At 41.9% G+C, this 15,403-nt stretch overlaps 1 protein-coding gene across 4 annotated transcripts in view; it reads left to right on the top strand.

Moving 5' to 3' along the window:
• adamtsl5 (ADAMTS like 5) overlaps positions 1-14,420 on the top strand; it is a 79,894-nt gene extending 65,474 nt beyond the window's left edge. For all 4 annotated transcript variants that reach the window (XM_061815752.1, XM_061815753.1, XM_061815751.1 and 1 more), the window contains 3 exons: positions 7,769-7,876; positions 13,211-13,282; positions 13,359-14,420. In XM_061815752.1, the coding sequence (XP_061671736.1) occupies positions 7,769-7,876; positions 13,211-13,282; positions 13,359-13,693 (515 nt within the window). In that variant the 3' untranslated portion in view covers positions 13,694-14,420. The remainder of the gene's footprint in view (positions 1-7,768; positions 7,877-13,210; positions 13,283-13,358) is intronic.
• The last annotated feature ends 983 nt before the right edge of the window (positions 14,421-15,403 follow it).

Here is a 15,403-nt window from a genome sequence, read left to right as displayed (position 1 = left end):
TGCATCACGGAAGGCAATGCGGGTGTTGTCAACCACGTGAGCATAGGAGTATAAAGAGGGCTTTAATCCCTTCTCCACTCTTTCCCTCTTTCTGTTCCCCAAAAGCATTTTCTGTCTGGCTGCAATTTTAATTAACATAAAAATCATAAAAAGAGACAGATGGAGTGCTTCAAACTTCCTGGTTGCACAGAAAAACTGTTCCAGCACAAAGGCATGCAGATCCACCATTCTGCAAGACAATTTAGCAAAAGACAGGTTTAAAAAATGTGTTCTCCTAAGTACTTGTACTGCTGCACCATAACAATGTCCTTTCCCAGGTTGGCTTGTGGTCCTGGTCCTTTTCATGTCCTCATTAAACTTTTTAATAAAGTTTTGCTTTGTGCTGAGCCTGAAATGTTTGCCGCTACACCAAAAATGAAACACAGATGAATTGCTAATGCTAAGGCTAAAGGTAGCATCAGGGAAAACATGGGCAACAGTCTGTACATGTACACACATTCACATAGACAGGTTATACTCAAATGCAAAATATAAATCTGTTTTCTGTCTCACAACAAACTTCCAGTACATGTGTGCAGGATCACTTATATAAAGCTAACCACTTGAGGCACTGTGCCTTTTGTCACAATCTATTCAAGATTGCAAAAAATGGCGTTGGTCGATAAGAGTTTGGATTTTATGACCATGTGATCAATATGGCAAACAAATACAATCTGTGAATGTAGATTTTCTTCCACATATGATTTGTAATATTTATTACTCTTATTTGGAAGCACATAAATATTAACGCACAGCCTACAGACATGCACAGTGAATACATGCAAGAACAACTGACTGCTAATTGCTAAATAAGTTTGTGTATCAAGTACTTTGGTTTTCATAATGCTTTCACGGAGTGATATGATGCAAGAAATTCCCTCTGCAGATGGTTATAGTACAGTACATGCCTTGCTTTACCCATACATTACAACACCATCCAGTACAAGGTTTATGCCACAGCTGCCTTAATTTAACAGCATGAATAAATATGATAATTTTGATGTTTCTGTAATGGTTAATACAGCAGCATGTATATATTTATGTATTATTATTGTTATAATCGATCAGGATGATAGCTTTGGTTCAGGGTGCAGAGGCCTTGAATGGCCTTTGTGAGTGACCTATCGGGTGCTGTGATATTTGGAATAAACAACACTGATCACCGAACATTGACCAGATTCCACCCATCTCGCCCAGGAGCATGTCGACTGCTATGCGGTTCTGGAATGCCATGAGTGAGGTTGCCGCTGGTTGTTCCCTTACGGCAATAAAACCTGCTTCTGTATAGTTATGTAGTTTCTGTACATTGCAATGTATGTAGTTGATTCTGTCTTCGGGGTTATCCATAACAAGATAGATTCTCATCCTGCAGCAACCTGGTTAGCCTACTTATACTCATCTGGTACGCCTCGTGGGATGCCAATTGCATCAATGTATGTCGGATCTCCATCTTTCTAAGACGACCTTTGCCTTTGGGAGAAACCGAGGGGAGGTCCAAAGATGGATGCGGCCAATTGTATATCCTCTGCTGTGGATGGAAACACAGTCACAGATAAGAGCAGTGATACCAGTGCACACATTCCTGGTGCATTTATCAGTGTGTTATACACTTTTTGACCAACACACCACCACAACACATCACTGTGTGGGAGCAGTGGGGCAGTTTGCCGATGGATATCATGACACCATGTTTTCTTGAGTCTTCCGACCTTAACACCTGTCCCTGTAAAGCGAACACAGGAGATGTTAGTCAATGCAACATGAGTAGAAAATATCAGTTTATCATTTACTGCCTTAGTTATTGAATAAACACTATTCCATTTCTGACAAGTGGTGTTAGGAGCTGTTTTAGTCATTACCTTCGGGGTACACTGTGTTGGGATTTCTGATGGAATGACATCTAGTTGTGGCCTAGGGCCCATGCACATGATGAAATTATAGTTTACCCTGTTAGGTGCATTCTACATTAATAACGACCAGTTGTTTCCTATTTGTAAAAAAAAAAAAAAAAAAAATGTTCCTCACGCTTTTTCGGTTAAAATACTTAAACGCCCTCCATAGTATACGGACTCTTTTGTATGGCAATCGGGTTTAGGGTAGCATTAAACTGGTAATGGTGAGAAGAAAATGGGGGTTTCCCTCAGCATAAGCCCATGGATGGAATCCCCAGAAAGATGCGGTAGAAGGCTTAAAAGCCGGGGGAATAATTTAACCTTTACTCAAATTTACCTGTATTGTAAGGCCTATTTTTGTCTAAAGCAAAGTCATTAGGTGTTTGTGATGCCGGGAATATGATGATGTTCCCCAGGAGGGTTCCATCTGTTACTTTTGTCAGTGACCAGGGTGTTCCACCTGGAGTCTCGTACATTATTTGTCGGAAACCATTTATTTGATCTATACTTTATTTCTTGTAGAGTCCCTTTGTTTGAGTGTTAAAATTTGACTCGGCCAAGGAATTAAAATCGTGCTTAACTGATTAACTGAGTCATTTTGTTTTTTAAAAGAAGTTCATGGATACACAGAATCCCTCTCTCTTTTTATTTTATTTTTTTGTATTCATTATCAAGTAATAGCCCTTGTATTATCTGTGGACCCGGGCAAACAACATAATCTTTTGAGCAAGTTTTTGCTGCTTGTTTTACTATTATGAGCCAATTAATATTTTCTCTGGAAATGCCTGCCGTGATTTGACATTATTTTCTACATCTAATTTAGTTTTTAAATAAGCAGTCAATCCCTTTAGCCTGAAAACTGGTTCAAACCCAAGTTGTTGTAGTTAGTGACCTGCACAAGTCTGTATGGAATATAGAATTTTTGGAAGACACATAAGCCCGAGTTCCATTTGCAGGTAAACATATTGTAACACTTGTAATTCTCATGGCCTGATTATTGTCACAAGAATGTGGTTTTACATTTTTACGGATCTACCGTGTCATTTTGATGAACTCAAATTCAGTTTTTTGTATGTAGTTATCCAATTTGTTTTTCTTGGACCTTGGGTGGTTTCCACAAATACCACTTGAACAGAAAAATTAAAATAAGGCATAGCGTTTTCAACCAACACCCACAGGAAAACTTATGTGTTCAGTCGTCATTATGACAGCAGTCTCACTCCCCTAAATGCCTCGGTCGGTTTGTCTTCTTCACCAGGTTGACGTGGAAGCATTCTAAATACCACTACCCCCTGTGTAACCGGACTACAGCGACCTTGGCAGTGGGAATGAGAACAGCTGTCTTACAAGTGGCCAATAAAAACTAATTAGTTTTTATTGTGAACAATGGTTTCACAATCAATAACCTTCTTACAATCGACAAATGAACTCAAGTATCCCTTTTTGCCATTTTTAAAGTTGTTTGAGGTTGTTAATAACTCCTGAAAGGGACCCACTTGTGTTTTTTTTTTCTTCATCATTCGTCTATCTCTCATTGTGTGGAAAATAAAGGTAATTTGTATCGTTTCCCAAACAGTTTTTTGAATGGGATGAAATGTGTCATGCTTGTAAAGTATGTATAATTTGACCAAATCTATCCATTGTGTCCACGGTCTATGTTTCTTCCATGCATTTCTTCAGTCTGTTCTTAATTGTACTATTCATTCTCTCACTTTGTGGATAGTAAGAATAGTGGTGTTTCAATTTAATGTGGAACATGAGTCCTATTTTGTCGACCACTGAGTTTACAAAGTGTGTTCCATTGGTATGATGTCTTTGCATAATGCTTCAGCTACAATTAGTGCATCAGGTTGTTTAGCTGGGAATATTTCTACCCATTTTGAAAGAGCATCGATGATGACTAAACTATTCTTTTCCCTCACTTTTGTTTAGTTCAATGAAATCCATGTGTATTTTCTGAAACGGATATGTGTGGATGGCTTGGTTCGATTCGATTCCGGCCCCGTCTCTGTGGAGTTTGCATGTTCTCCCCATGCCTGCGTGGGTTTTTTCCGGCACTCCGATTTCCTCCCACATCGCAAAAACATGCCAAATTAATTGGACACTCTAAATTGCCACTAAGTGTTATTGTGACTATGGCTGTTTGTCTCCATGTGCCCTGTGATGGGCTGGCAACCAGTTCAGGGTGTACCCTGCCTCTGCCCGTTGACAGCTGGGATATGCTCCAGCACTCCCGCGACCCTTGTGAGAAAATGGATGGAGGGATGGATAGATGTGTCGCCTGAGGAAACTGACCACGTTTTGGATGCACATTCCCTTGTGGATTATCTCGAGTACAGGTCAAACAAGCCCTACAAAAAAATGTTTGCATACAAGTTAAATCCATGGTGATGAAATGACTTTGTACCAAGCCTACCATTCCCACTGTTGAGACCTGAGACTTCCCAATGCTCAATATTGCCGCCCACTTAAAAATATTTTTTGGTGGAATGGGTTTTGTATCTGTGCTGCCATAAATCCCATTTTGTAATGTAGCACCTTAATTTTTCCGCATTTTTCGTTCTGCTGGCAAGCTTTGTTGTTTCATGTTGTTTAAAACATCATCTGAAAGTATGTCTTCATTTGTTGCATGGTCAGGTAATCCCATAAAGGTTTTGGCTGCTACTTCTTTTGCTGTTTTATCTGTAAATCAATTTCCTAATGATACTTTGTCTATATTTGATGTGTGTACTGCACGTTTACTTGGCTATTTCTTTTAGTAATTGAACTGCAATGAGCAAATTTTGTATTAGCTCTGCATGTGCCACTGTTTTCCCTGTAGTTGTCACCATTCCTCTTTTTTTCCAGTATTATCTGTCTAGATTTTGATTCTTCTGTGAATACAGCAGCATTTGGTCTCAGATTGTTTAACACTGTCCAATAAGGTATTGTCTGTATAGTTCAGTTGTCCTAATCCAAATCTGGTTCTTTTTCTGTCCAATCGGGAACATTTTGTGCTACCAATACAAATTTTCCCAAACTCTTCCACTCCTGTTAAGTTTGTTTGTGCAAGGACGTGTGTGGTGGTGTCCATTCCCGTGTAATGTCAGTCTTGTTGCTGCCACCACGACTGATATGCCATCAGAGTACAAATAATCAATCATGATTTTGGCTGGTGTGGGCTGTTATAAGTTTACAGTATCTTATACTACATAGTCACATGCAATGAGTCACTTCCCACGTCTTTTTGTGGTTGTACAATTATGTCTCAAGCTGTTTCCAGCAAGAGATCTCCTGTTCTTGTGGGAGGTTTGTTTGGAATATCTAAGCTTTAATAATAGAGTGCTGGGTTCCTATTTTGTTAGATATTTAACTGTCCTCCCAGTAATTCCTTTTTTTGTTTTTACTTCTATATTTCCTGTCAGAGAGGGAATTAAGCCCAGTCCTAGTTTTAGCAAGCCATCTTTTCCCAACAAACGTTTGGGGCAGATTAAAAAGTTGCATTTTAAGAGCATTCATTGTGACATTTTTAATGGGGAGATTGCTGCTCCAGTTTGCGGTGGTCGGTGTTTTGTTTTTAGGGCAGTCACGTGAAATCTGACCTTTTTCTCCACAACACCAGCAAATTTCTTTTTGATCAAATTTGCATCCCCTCCCCATTACTCTTCCCCTGCCTCTTCCTCATCTGCTGCCACGATTGTTAAATGTTTCACATAAAGCTCCATAGATTTCTCCTTCCTCTGTCAGAAAGGTGTCAACATCCTTTTGCTCATTTTGTAGCACTCTTTCTGCGTGTAGTGCTTGGTTAACGTATTGTTACAGGCTGCCAGTCGGTTTCTCAACCCAATGTTTTTCAATCCATTGTTTTGTAGGATTATTTGAATTCGCATGAAAAGCATTTTTTCAAACGGCTCTTGATACACACTGCCTGAAGTGTGATCTTCAGGAATGCCACTGTTTGCTTTAAAACATGCAGTCATTCCAATTCTATATTCTTCAAATGGTTCATTGTTGTTTTATTTTTCTCTTCGAATGGCAGAAACATTGTTTTTTGTCTAAATCTAGCAGAAGTGTGCTGTGTTAACCCTTGAACTCCCTGCTCCTGTGAGAAAGTACTTAGTACTTAGAAAGTACTGTCATCCAAATTTGTTGTACTTCCACACCATTTCAGTGGTAAGATTTTCTCAAGTCTTCCCTTCCCTGGACGGATTTTGTTACATCAAGTTTATGAGATGTGATACCTTTTATGGCCGTTTTCACATCATCTTGAGTCCAGTTTTTGTGTGTGTGTTTCTCTCTTATTTTATCCTCCAGGTTAACTATATATATTTTATGTGTGTGTTGAGCTGGCCAGCAAAGCCATAATGTGTTATCCACAAATTTAGATGTTTTATTTTAGTAGGGCATTGGCTTTCTACAAACTTCTAGTCCTTACACATTATTTTTTTCAGATGTTCTGTATCAACTATTTTGCTATTTGTTTTCCCCCTGTTGGAGTCAGTGGTTCACCTAGGGTGACTATACTGACTTCCCCCTGAACAGGGTGACAATTACTTTCTGTTTGTGGTCATTTTCAAACTTCTACCATAAGTGGCGGAGAAATCTTACCTCTGCATCCTCAAACAGTTGTCACTCAATTTCTTGTTCAAATGAGGTTGCGAACCTCCATTCACACTTTTATACATGCACACGTTTCACGGAGCTCAAGTACGTACAGGACACACGTTGCCCTTTTCTCAGTTTTATAGACTAATTTGTCTACTCGATGGGGACTAGTATTCTCGAGGTTTGGTTCTGCCGCAGTCACCCAGACACGCATTCACCCATTCCTCATGAGTGTGTGAGTTTCCTACTCACCAGAGATGTCTTTACTTCCTTCGGCTTCTCGTCATCGCTCAGCCTCCAGACGCAAAGTCGAGGCCCGGTCCAGGAAAGGGTCTCAAGTGCCATGGCCATGGACGTCAATTCAACCCCTGGAAACCTCAGGTATCTTGAGATCCGGCTTGAAGGACCAAGTAAATGTCAGGTTTACCAATTATAAATTCATTAAATTGGACAAAAAGGAAGCAAAGACATCAGTTCAAGTCTCACAAGGAGAGAGGAGAGGAACTCTCTTGTGAAATTCACCACTGCACTCTCTCATTATCCTCTCCTCAGCATCTCTATTTATTTAGTTTCAAGACGCCCTTATTTACATGGATGTTACAAAAGGAGACGGAAAGCAAAACATAGTTCGAAACAAAGTGCACTTGTTTGTTCATGTGTGTGTGCATGTGTGTGGAAGATTGCTGAGTACATGTGTGGTCATCATTTCTTTAACAGGCAGCAGGTGCTCCTGGTTCTAACAGTTCTGATGATGAGATGTTTTTGTTCTTGCTATCTTGTGCTAGGTGGCTGCCACGTTATCTTGAGCAGAGCATTCCTTTATTGGAAGCAGATGTATGATAATTATATTCACAATTATTCCTACACATGCTGAGCAGAAAAATGGTTTGAATGTTCTGCTTGATTCATTCCGATTTACCAGAGAAGAACTGTGAGCTGGCAGTTTGAAAATCCTAATGTCCAGAATAGTAAATCGAGAGGTCACTATAATTGACAGTCAGCATTAAAGTACTTTATCTTTCATGTTTCTAATAACAGGTAGTCTAATAGGTGCTTAATCATCATTCATAATTTTAATCAAAGGTGGTCTAATAAATGGGTAAAGCACTGTATGTATGTACAGGTATACTGACTTTGAAAAGATATTTAAGAATGTAATCCTCCAAGGGGAAATTGAAACAAATATAACCGAGAAGTGTGATGACCTTTGTAGTGACTGTCTGAGACAAGTTGATGTCTTTTATGCTCAACAGTTCTAAGGCCACTGAAGCCACCACGGAACCCTTTCCATCATCCCATTTTGCCTCGCCTGGAACGAGAGGAGAAACACAGAAACCTGCTGCCTCAACCCACGCCTGGAAGTATGTAGATCACATTCTTTCACCCACTTACAACACAAAAACTTTCTCAACCCACAACAACTTAAGTTATTTGAATCAAAAACATCTTGTGGCGTTCTTGTCATCATACTACAGTTATATCCTAAGTAGAAAAAGTAAGATTTCAGCAATATTTTGAGACCTTAAAATTACACTGGCAGGAAACTGTGTGTGTGCCTGTCGGAATGCTAGTATTTGATGGACTTCACTGATGTCTGATGTCTGTCGTGCCACTGTATGTTTTTTGCCTTTGTCCGTAGATGCTTTTTAGATATCTTTTATTTTTCTCTTCATTTTTAAATGCTTTTAATAATGAAAAGAACATTGAGTTGCTGTGTTTATGAAATGTGGGACATAAATAATAAGGAGCAAAGACAAGGGATAGGGCCCAAATGCCTGACTCCAAGGCCAGACGTAGTTTAGAGGGAAGTTTAATCCAGTTCAACAGATGACAAAATGTGAGGCAAAAGGCAAGGTCCAAAAAACAAAGCAAGAGTCTGATATAATGAGACAAGATGTTACACGGATTTTAACTGTAATGTATACAGACGAGTCCGCCCTCGTTACGAATTTAACTGTACTTCCTTCACGTTACGTTCGTGTAGACTGACGCACCTTCGTGCAAATTTCGCGTCAACAATCACTCCTCGTAAGAAAATTGTTCTTACCAAGACGTCTTCTTGTCAGTTGGATTTCCGTCAACTCTCAGATTCCAGTTAGAGAGTTCAAGGACGAGTCCCTTAACGGGTCTGTGTTGCCGTGGCCACGGTCTTCCTGGAGGTCAACTCTGAAGCTGGGATCCTCGGGTATCTTGGAATCCGGCTCGAAGGACCAAGAAAATGTTAGGTTTATCACCTAACTTGCTGCAATAGTTGCACAAATAACGGACAAGAAGTCGTCTTCTGATCAGGAGGACGTGAGAGACAGGCCAGTTAGAGTCTCCAAACACGTTCCGAACCAGCCTCTCACATACTCATATTTTTTATTAGAAAACACACAAGGTCAAAAGGAGGGGTGAGCAGATGAAATGAACAAAGGTACAATTTAGTGATGATGTGGCACATCGTACGATGATGATTTAGCACATTCTTTGGTTATGAGTTGTTAGTTAGGAGTTGTCCTTGGCCACTTGTAGGAAGATACTGTTGCATCTGTGTGTAGGAGCTCGTCCTGTGAACAAGACTCTTCGAAGCAAGGATGATACTTTGGTTTTGTTGCAAGTCCATAATAAATACATTAACGATAACTCTAACAGTGAGTTACCCAGCTATTTCCCGAGTTTGAGACCCATTGACATAATTTTCCACTTGTCTCACCATAGAGTCAAACTGTTACTCCAGCTATGCGATGCGTTGTCCCTGTGTTTGAAGTGCTTTGAGTACCGTGTCTGAGTCTGGTGAGTCCATGTCTCGCTTGTTTGTTCTGTCACAAGAAAGGACAAGAGGTGGGACTCAAATGCACAACTCCAAGGCCAGTCATAGTGGGCGGGTTTTCTCCAGCTACTCCATTTTCCTTCCCATCCCAAAAATATGTATGGTTGGTTCATTGAAAGATTGCCCATAGGTGTGAATGTGAGTACAAATGGCAGTCTGTAAAATCCAGGGATAGGGGTCAGGTGAAGTGTAAGCTGGGCGGTGGCCACAGGGAAGGACCTTGGTGATAAGATCCCCGGCTAAAGAACCTGGCTCTAGGCACATAGAATATCATGTATATGTCAAAGAAGGAGCCTGAGCTGGTGTGTGAGGTCGAGAACTTCCGACTAGATATAGTCAGGCTCACCTCGAAACATAGCTTGGGCTGTGGTACTAGTCCTCTTGAGAGGGGTTGGACTTTGTTCCACTCTTGGGTTGCCTACGATGAGAGGTGCCGAGCAGGTCTAGGTAAACTTGTTGTCTCCAGACTCAGCGCCTGTGCGTTGAAAAAAGTCTGGTACAATCCCCTGTCAGAAGGTGTTTCAAATCTCGTCTCTGAAAGAGCTTTCCTCATGTTCAGGGCAAGACGGGGGACATTAAATCTGAGTTGACCATGTTCCACATCTCTATTGCTGTGGCCGCAGACCAGATCTATGTCCGTAAGGTGGTCGCTGCCTGTCATGGCAGCAATCCCCGAACCCGTTGGCGGACACCAATGGTGAAGGATTCCGTCAAACCGAAGGAGGAGTCATCTCGAGCATTTTTTGCTGGTGGGACTCCTGAAGCAGTTGTGGGTACCGGCTGGCAAAACAGAGTTCGGTGAAGCCATGGAGAAAGACTTCCAAACGGCTTCTAGGAAATTATAGTCTACCTTCTGGCATTTCAGAGAGGGAACCGTCAACATTGTGGGATGAGGATAGGGCAATGCTGACCTTGACTCTGGACGTTGTGAGTTGGTGGGGGAAATACTTCGACAACGTCCTCAATTCTACCCACAGGCCTTCCCATGACTAAGCAGAGTCTGGGTTCTGCAAGGCAAGTTGTCCAATCTCTGCGGTTGAGGACAGTGAGGTGGTTAAGAAGCTCCTTGGTGCCAGGACCCCAGGGGTGGATGAGATTCACCTGGAGTTCCTGGATGTTGTGGGGCTCTCCTGGTTGACACACCTCTGCGACATCACGTTGACATCGGGGACAGTGCCTCTGGATTAGCAGACTAGGGTGGTGGTCCCCCTTTTTAAGAAGGGGGACAGGAGGGAGTTCCAACTATAGGGGGATCAGAATGCATGTCGAAAAAGCCTCGTTCTCGGGGGTGAATCCCTCCTTGCAGCTTGAGGTTTGTCATCACTTTCTTCAGCATCTTCATCATCGTCACCAGGCCGTTTTTCTGTGTAATCCGCTGTCCACAAAGCTAATATATCTGTCACGACCCATCGATGTGCGAGAGGACCCAAATGCAGGACTCCAGAGACCCAGAGGCAGTTTGGGAAAAGCGTTTATTTGTTCCAAGGTCGGGGATCAGGCAGACAGTCAACTGGAGCAGTGGTAACCAGGACATCAGCTGTAGAAGGCAGGTCAGCAGGCAAGCAGGGATCGGTACACCGGAGATCAGTCGGAGAGAGCAGCAGTCTCAAGGGCGTCAAGCTTACGCGGTTGGTCAGAGGACAGGCAGAGGTCGGTACATAAGGGTTCAGGATCAGGAAATGAGGAAGTGCGGGAACGAGGCATGGATGGCACCGATCTGGCAAAGCCAGACCGTCCGCTGGGTCCTACATATACAGGGGTTAATGATCAACGATGAGGTGCAGGTGTGCGCCTCCTAATCAACGCAGGTGTGTAGGGGACCTGCGCAGCCAAGGCTGGGACTAGCAGCACCATGACAATACCTTCCATTTCGAACAATCCTCTTATTTCATGCCGTCACCACAAATTTCGCTTCCTTATTAAAGGTTTTTGATGCGGTTTTACAGATATTTACCATATTTTTCTGAATATAATGGACCACTGATTCATTCACACCATAATTGTACCACAAAGCATAACTTCTGCCATTTTTGATCATATCCAAACATTTTCCTTTTTCGCTTATCATCATCACCTTCCTTTTCCTCTTCGTCTTGGCTGCTTTAGAAGAACCTATCACATCAGCACAGCTCTTTGGCGGCATTATGAAGACGAGAGGTTATCACACAGACAGTCAACAGTCTCAAGGGCGTCAAGCTTACGGGGTTGGTCGGAGAGCAGGCGGAGGTCGGTACACAAGAGTTACTGTATTGCCTCACATGGAGAAAGCAAATGCTGTTCCCACCATAAACAGTTCAGAATATTGAGTATCACCATATCATAACTGCTTTTGTTATTTGTTGTTCTCTATTTGAGCAACAGTCAGGGACGCGGCCAAGTCACTTCCCTGGCAGGAACTGTTTCTAGCAGCAGCCCCACACCTGCGTCGTATGGATGCTAATTAGGCGAGGCATGTAAGCCTTGAGATTGTCACTTTTATGCACCAGTTTGTTGTGTGTGTTGGACACTGCATCATTGTGTGTGGGTACGCAAGCGTCCTGTAATGTATCTCCTTCGTTACAGTATTTCTGTGCCACTATTGTCAAAGTCTTGTTTTTGTTCATTTATGAAGTTTAGCCTTGTAGTTATCGGACCTCTTTTCTGGATTTTTGGACCTTGCCTTTTGCTACGTGTTTTTTGTACATCAACCCTTTTGGACTGCTTCCTGTGTATGACCTCTGACAGAATAAAACTCATCTCGTAAATCATGTCCCTGCCTCGGAGTCCTGCATTGGGGTCCTTTCCCTCGCCGTGTGCTCTTGACAGCAACATTGCTTCATCAAGTCTTTACTAACATCCAATACTACAAAATAAGTGAAGTATGTTTTATTATTGCAGTTATCAGGTCAGACCGAGCTCTGTCTCGGCCAAAACTCAAGGCCACAATATTGGAATTCAAAAGAGTTTGATCAGAACATCCCGAATATAAATACATTTGTTTTGCATTGCTTTGCTTTGACAGATTAATTCCATCCATCCATCCACTTTCTTAGCCACTTATCCTCACAAGGGTCACAGGAGTGCTGGAGCCTATCCCAGCAGTCAACGGGTTGGAGGCAGGGTATACTCTGAATTGGTTACCAGCCAATCACAGGGCACATAGAGACAAACAGTCACACTCACAATCACACCAATTTAGAGTGCCCAATTATCGTTCCATGTTTTTGGGATGTGGGAGGAAACTGGAGTGCCCGGAGAAAACCCACACAGGCATGGGGAGAACATGCCAACTCCACACAAGCAGGGCCAGGATTGAACCCGGGTTCTCAAAACTGTGAGGCCAACGCTTTCCAGCTGTGGCAACGTGGCCACATGTTTTGTCTATATCAGTGATCTCAAACGGGCGGCCCCCAGGATGATATTTTGAGGTCCCCACCTTATTATGACGTTTGTCAGTGCAGCCCTCAAGTTTTATATGAATGGCACTTTTAAACCTCCCAATCACGGTGGTGTCTGGGCTCTCGGGGGACATGACATCGACCAGGCTTGATGCAAGCCGAGAAACATTTTTCATTGAGTGAGTGGTGGTGTTGCCATGGAAAGTTTTATTAGTAGTTTTGCACACAACTTGTTTACACTAGCTTTCTTGCTTATCTTATTTTGTGTAAAAGAATATAAAAGATTTTTTGTAAAATTTCTCATTTAAACAGCTAAAATGCGCCCACAGTAGCCCCGAGGTGAATTGAGTTTGACACCACTTGTCTGTATTCTGGATATTCTGAGGCATCAAAGTCATCTCCCTATTTCCGATAGTGAGGTCTATTTTTTTAACACTTTGTCCTTAAAGGTCAACTTATATTTTGTTCATACATATGAGCTGATTTCTGCTCGTTTTTCCCTGCAGGACATTGTGGGAAATGCCGGAGGGTTAAGGGTCGTCGAGAACGCAAGAGGCAGTATTGCCAGAAGGATTTTAGTAAGTCTTAGCTTTTAGTTTCTTTGAATTTTTTTACAATTTAAATTTGAATATCAATACATATTTTTCTCATAAGTTTTTCGGGCAAGAGTCTTGGGGAAGCTGTACAGAGGAGAGGAGACGCGTTACGATGTCCAAACCCTCCATACCTACCGGAATAGCTTCCGCATTGAGCACCGTGAGTTCCTTTGGGTCCCCAATGTCTGTGACTGCCCCAACCTGGAGAAGGGGAAGCAATATATATTGATGGTGCGCCAACACATTAACTATGAGCATACACTAAACCGCATCCTACTGGAAGAAGACAGCTACGTGGTACCGTACAGACCCAGAGAGGACGAGCTGGTGCGACACCTGGAGGGGCTCTGCAGCAACATAAAACATAAACATCCTGCAGCGACAACAGAATGATGCCCATGATGTGGCTCAGCTTTTGGTTTTCTGGACGTTTGTTAATCCAAGGCCTGACAGCCAGATGAAACTTTCTAAGATAAGAAACCAAAGAGACTCTTGAGTTTATTTAAAAGCCTTAATGGCTTACTATTATACAGAGCACTTTAGGTGGACACCTGCAGCCACCTGTAAATTGCATGCCAAAGAGGAGTGACTGAAAAATGCCCATTTTATTGCAGTTTTTCTTAATCAAGTTAATTTTATCCACCACATTATTTTTTTGACAGCTTTAAGAGAAAATTCACCTTTTACAACTTTAGAATAAGGGCACCATTAAAATGATTAATAGGTTTGTAATAATCATATAAACAGTGTTTAATAAGGGTGTCTAAATGATCTGTAGCAAATTACTTCGTTTGGCAAGTTCAAGCTACTACTCAACTTAAATGTGTTCTCTCTTTTGCGACCCTTTGGTCATTACGAGTGTCCGCCAGTATTTTAAAGTGGAATAGATTTAATTAACTCACTATTCTATCATATGTTTGGTATTCAAGTCTCAGGTGGAGCGCATTTATAAATCCAACCGTGGGGTGTCACTCAATTCTATGGATAGGAGTCTTAGCCCTCAAGTGATGCACAGAATGTGAGTGAATATTGCGTTGTGCGGATAAAATTGCTGAGAAATACCTTTTTTACAGTTTTGGACAGATTTTAAAACAATTCAATACTTGATAAAAGTTGTAAGTCATGCCTCAGTTTATAGTTGTCTGTTTTTAAATCCAGTACACAAACATTTATCCATTTTCCAAGCCACTTATCCTCACCTATCTATTGCGTGAGTGCTAAAGTCTATTCCAGCTATCTTCGAACAGGAGTCCGGGTACACCCTAAAATAGTTGCCACCAATCACAGGGCACACAAAGACAAACAATCATTCACACTCACAATCACACCTAAGTGCAATTTGGAGTCTCCAATTAATGCATGTTTTTGGGAATATGGGAGAAAACCCATTCAAGAACAGGGACAGCATGCAATCTTTACACAGGCGGGGCCAAGATTTAAATCATGGTCCTCAAAACTGTGAGGCCACCTTGCTGCCCTCCATCCATTTTCGAAGATGATTATCCTCACAAGGGTTGCGGGAGTGCTGGAGCCTAACCCAGATAACTCAAGGCACATGGTGTCACAGGAAAACATATTGACATCATCATTGAGGGGGAATCGATCCCCCAATGCCCGCACCTAAGTCAGGCATGTGTACCACTACACCATCAGCAGTACACAAATACTGGGAATACAGTGAAGAAAATCAGTATTTGAACACTCTGCTATATTGCAAGTTCTCCCACTTAGAAATCATGGAGGGGTCTGAAATTTTCATCATAGGTGCATGTCCACTATGAGAGAGATAATCTAAAAAGAAAAATCCAGAAATCACAATGTATGATTTTTTTCAACGATTTATTTGTGTGATACAGCTGCAAATGAGTATTTGAACACCTGAGAAAAACAATGTAAATATTTGGTACAGTAGCCTTTGTTTGCAATTACAGTGGTCAAATTTTCCAGTAGTTGGTCACCAGGTTTGCACACGCTGGGGGAGGGATTTTGGCCCACTCCTCAACACAGATCTTCTCGAGATTAAACGGGTTTCTGGGCTGTCCCTGAGAAACACGGAGTTTCAGCTCCTTCCAAAGAGTTACTATTGGGTTTAAGGTCTGGAGA

Source organism: Syngnathoides biaculeatus, chromosome 3, assembly GCF_019802595.1.
Source record: "Syngnathoides biaculeatus isolate LvHL_M chromosome 3, ASM1980259v1, whole genome shotgun sequence".
Lineage (NCBI taxonomy): Eukaryota > Metazoa > Chordata > Actinopteri > Syngnathiformes > Syngnathidae > Syngnathoides > Syngnathoides biaculeatus.
The sequence above is the reverse complement of the archived record's forward strand: the minus strand, read 5'-3'. Positions and strand labels throughout refer to the sequence as shown.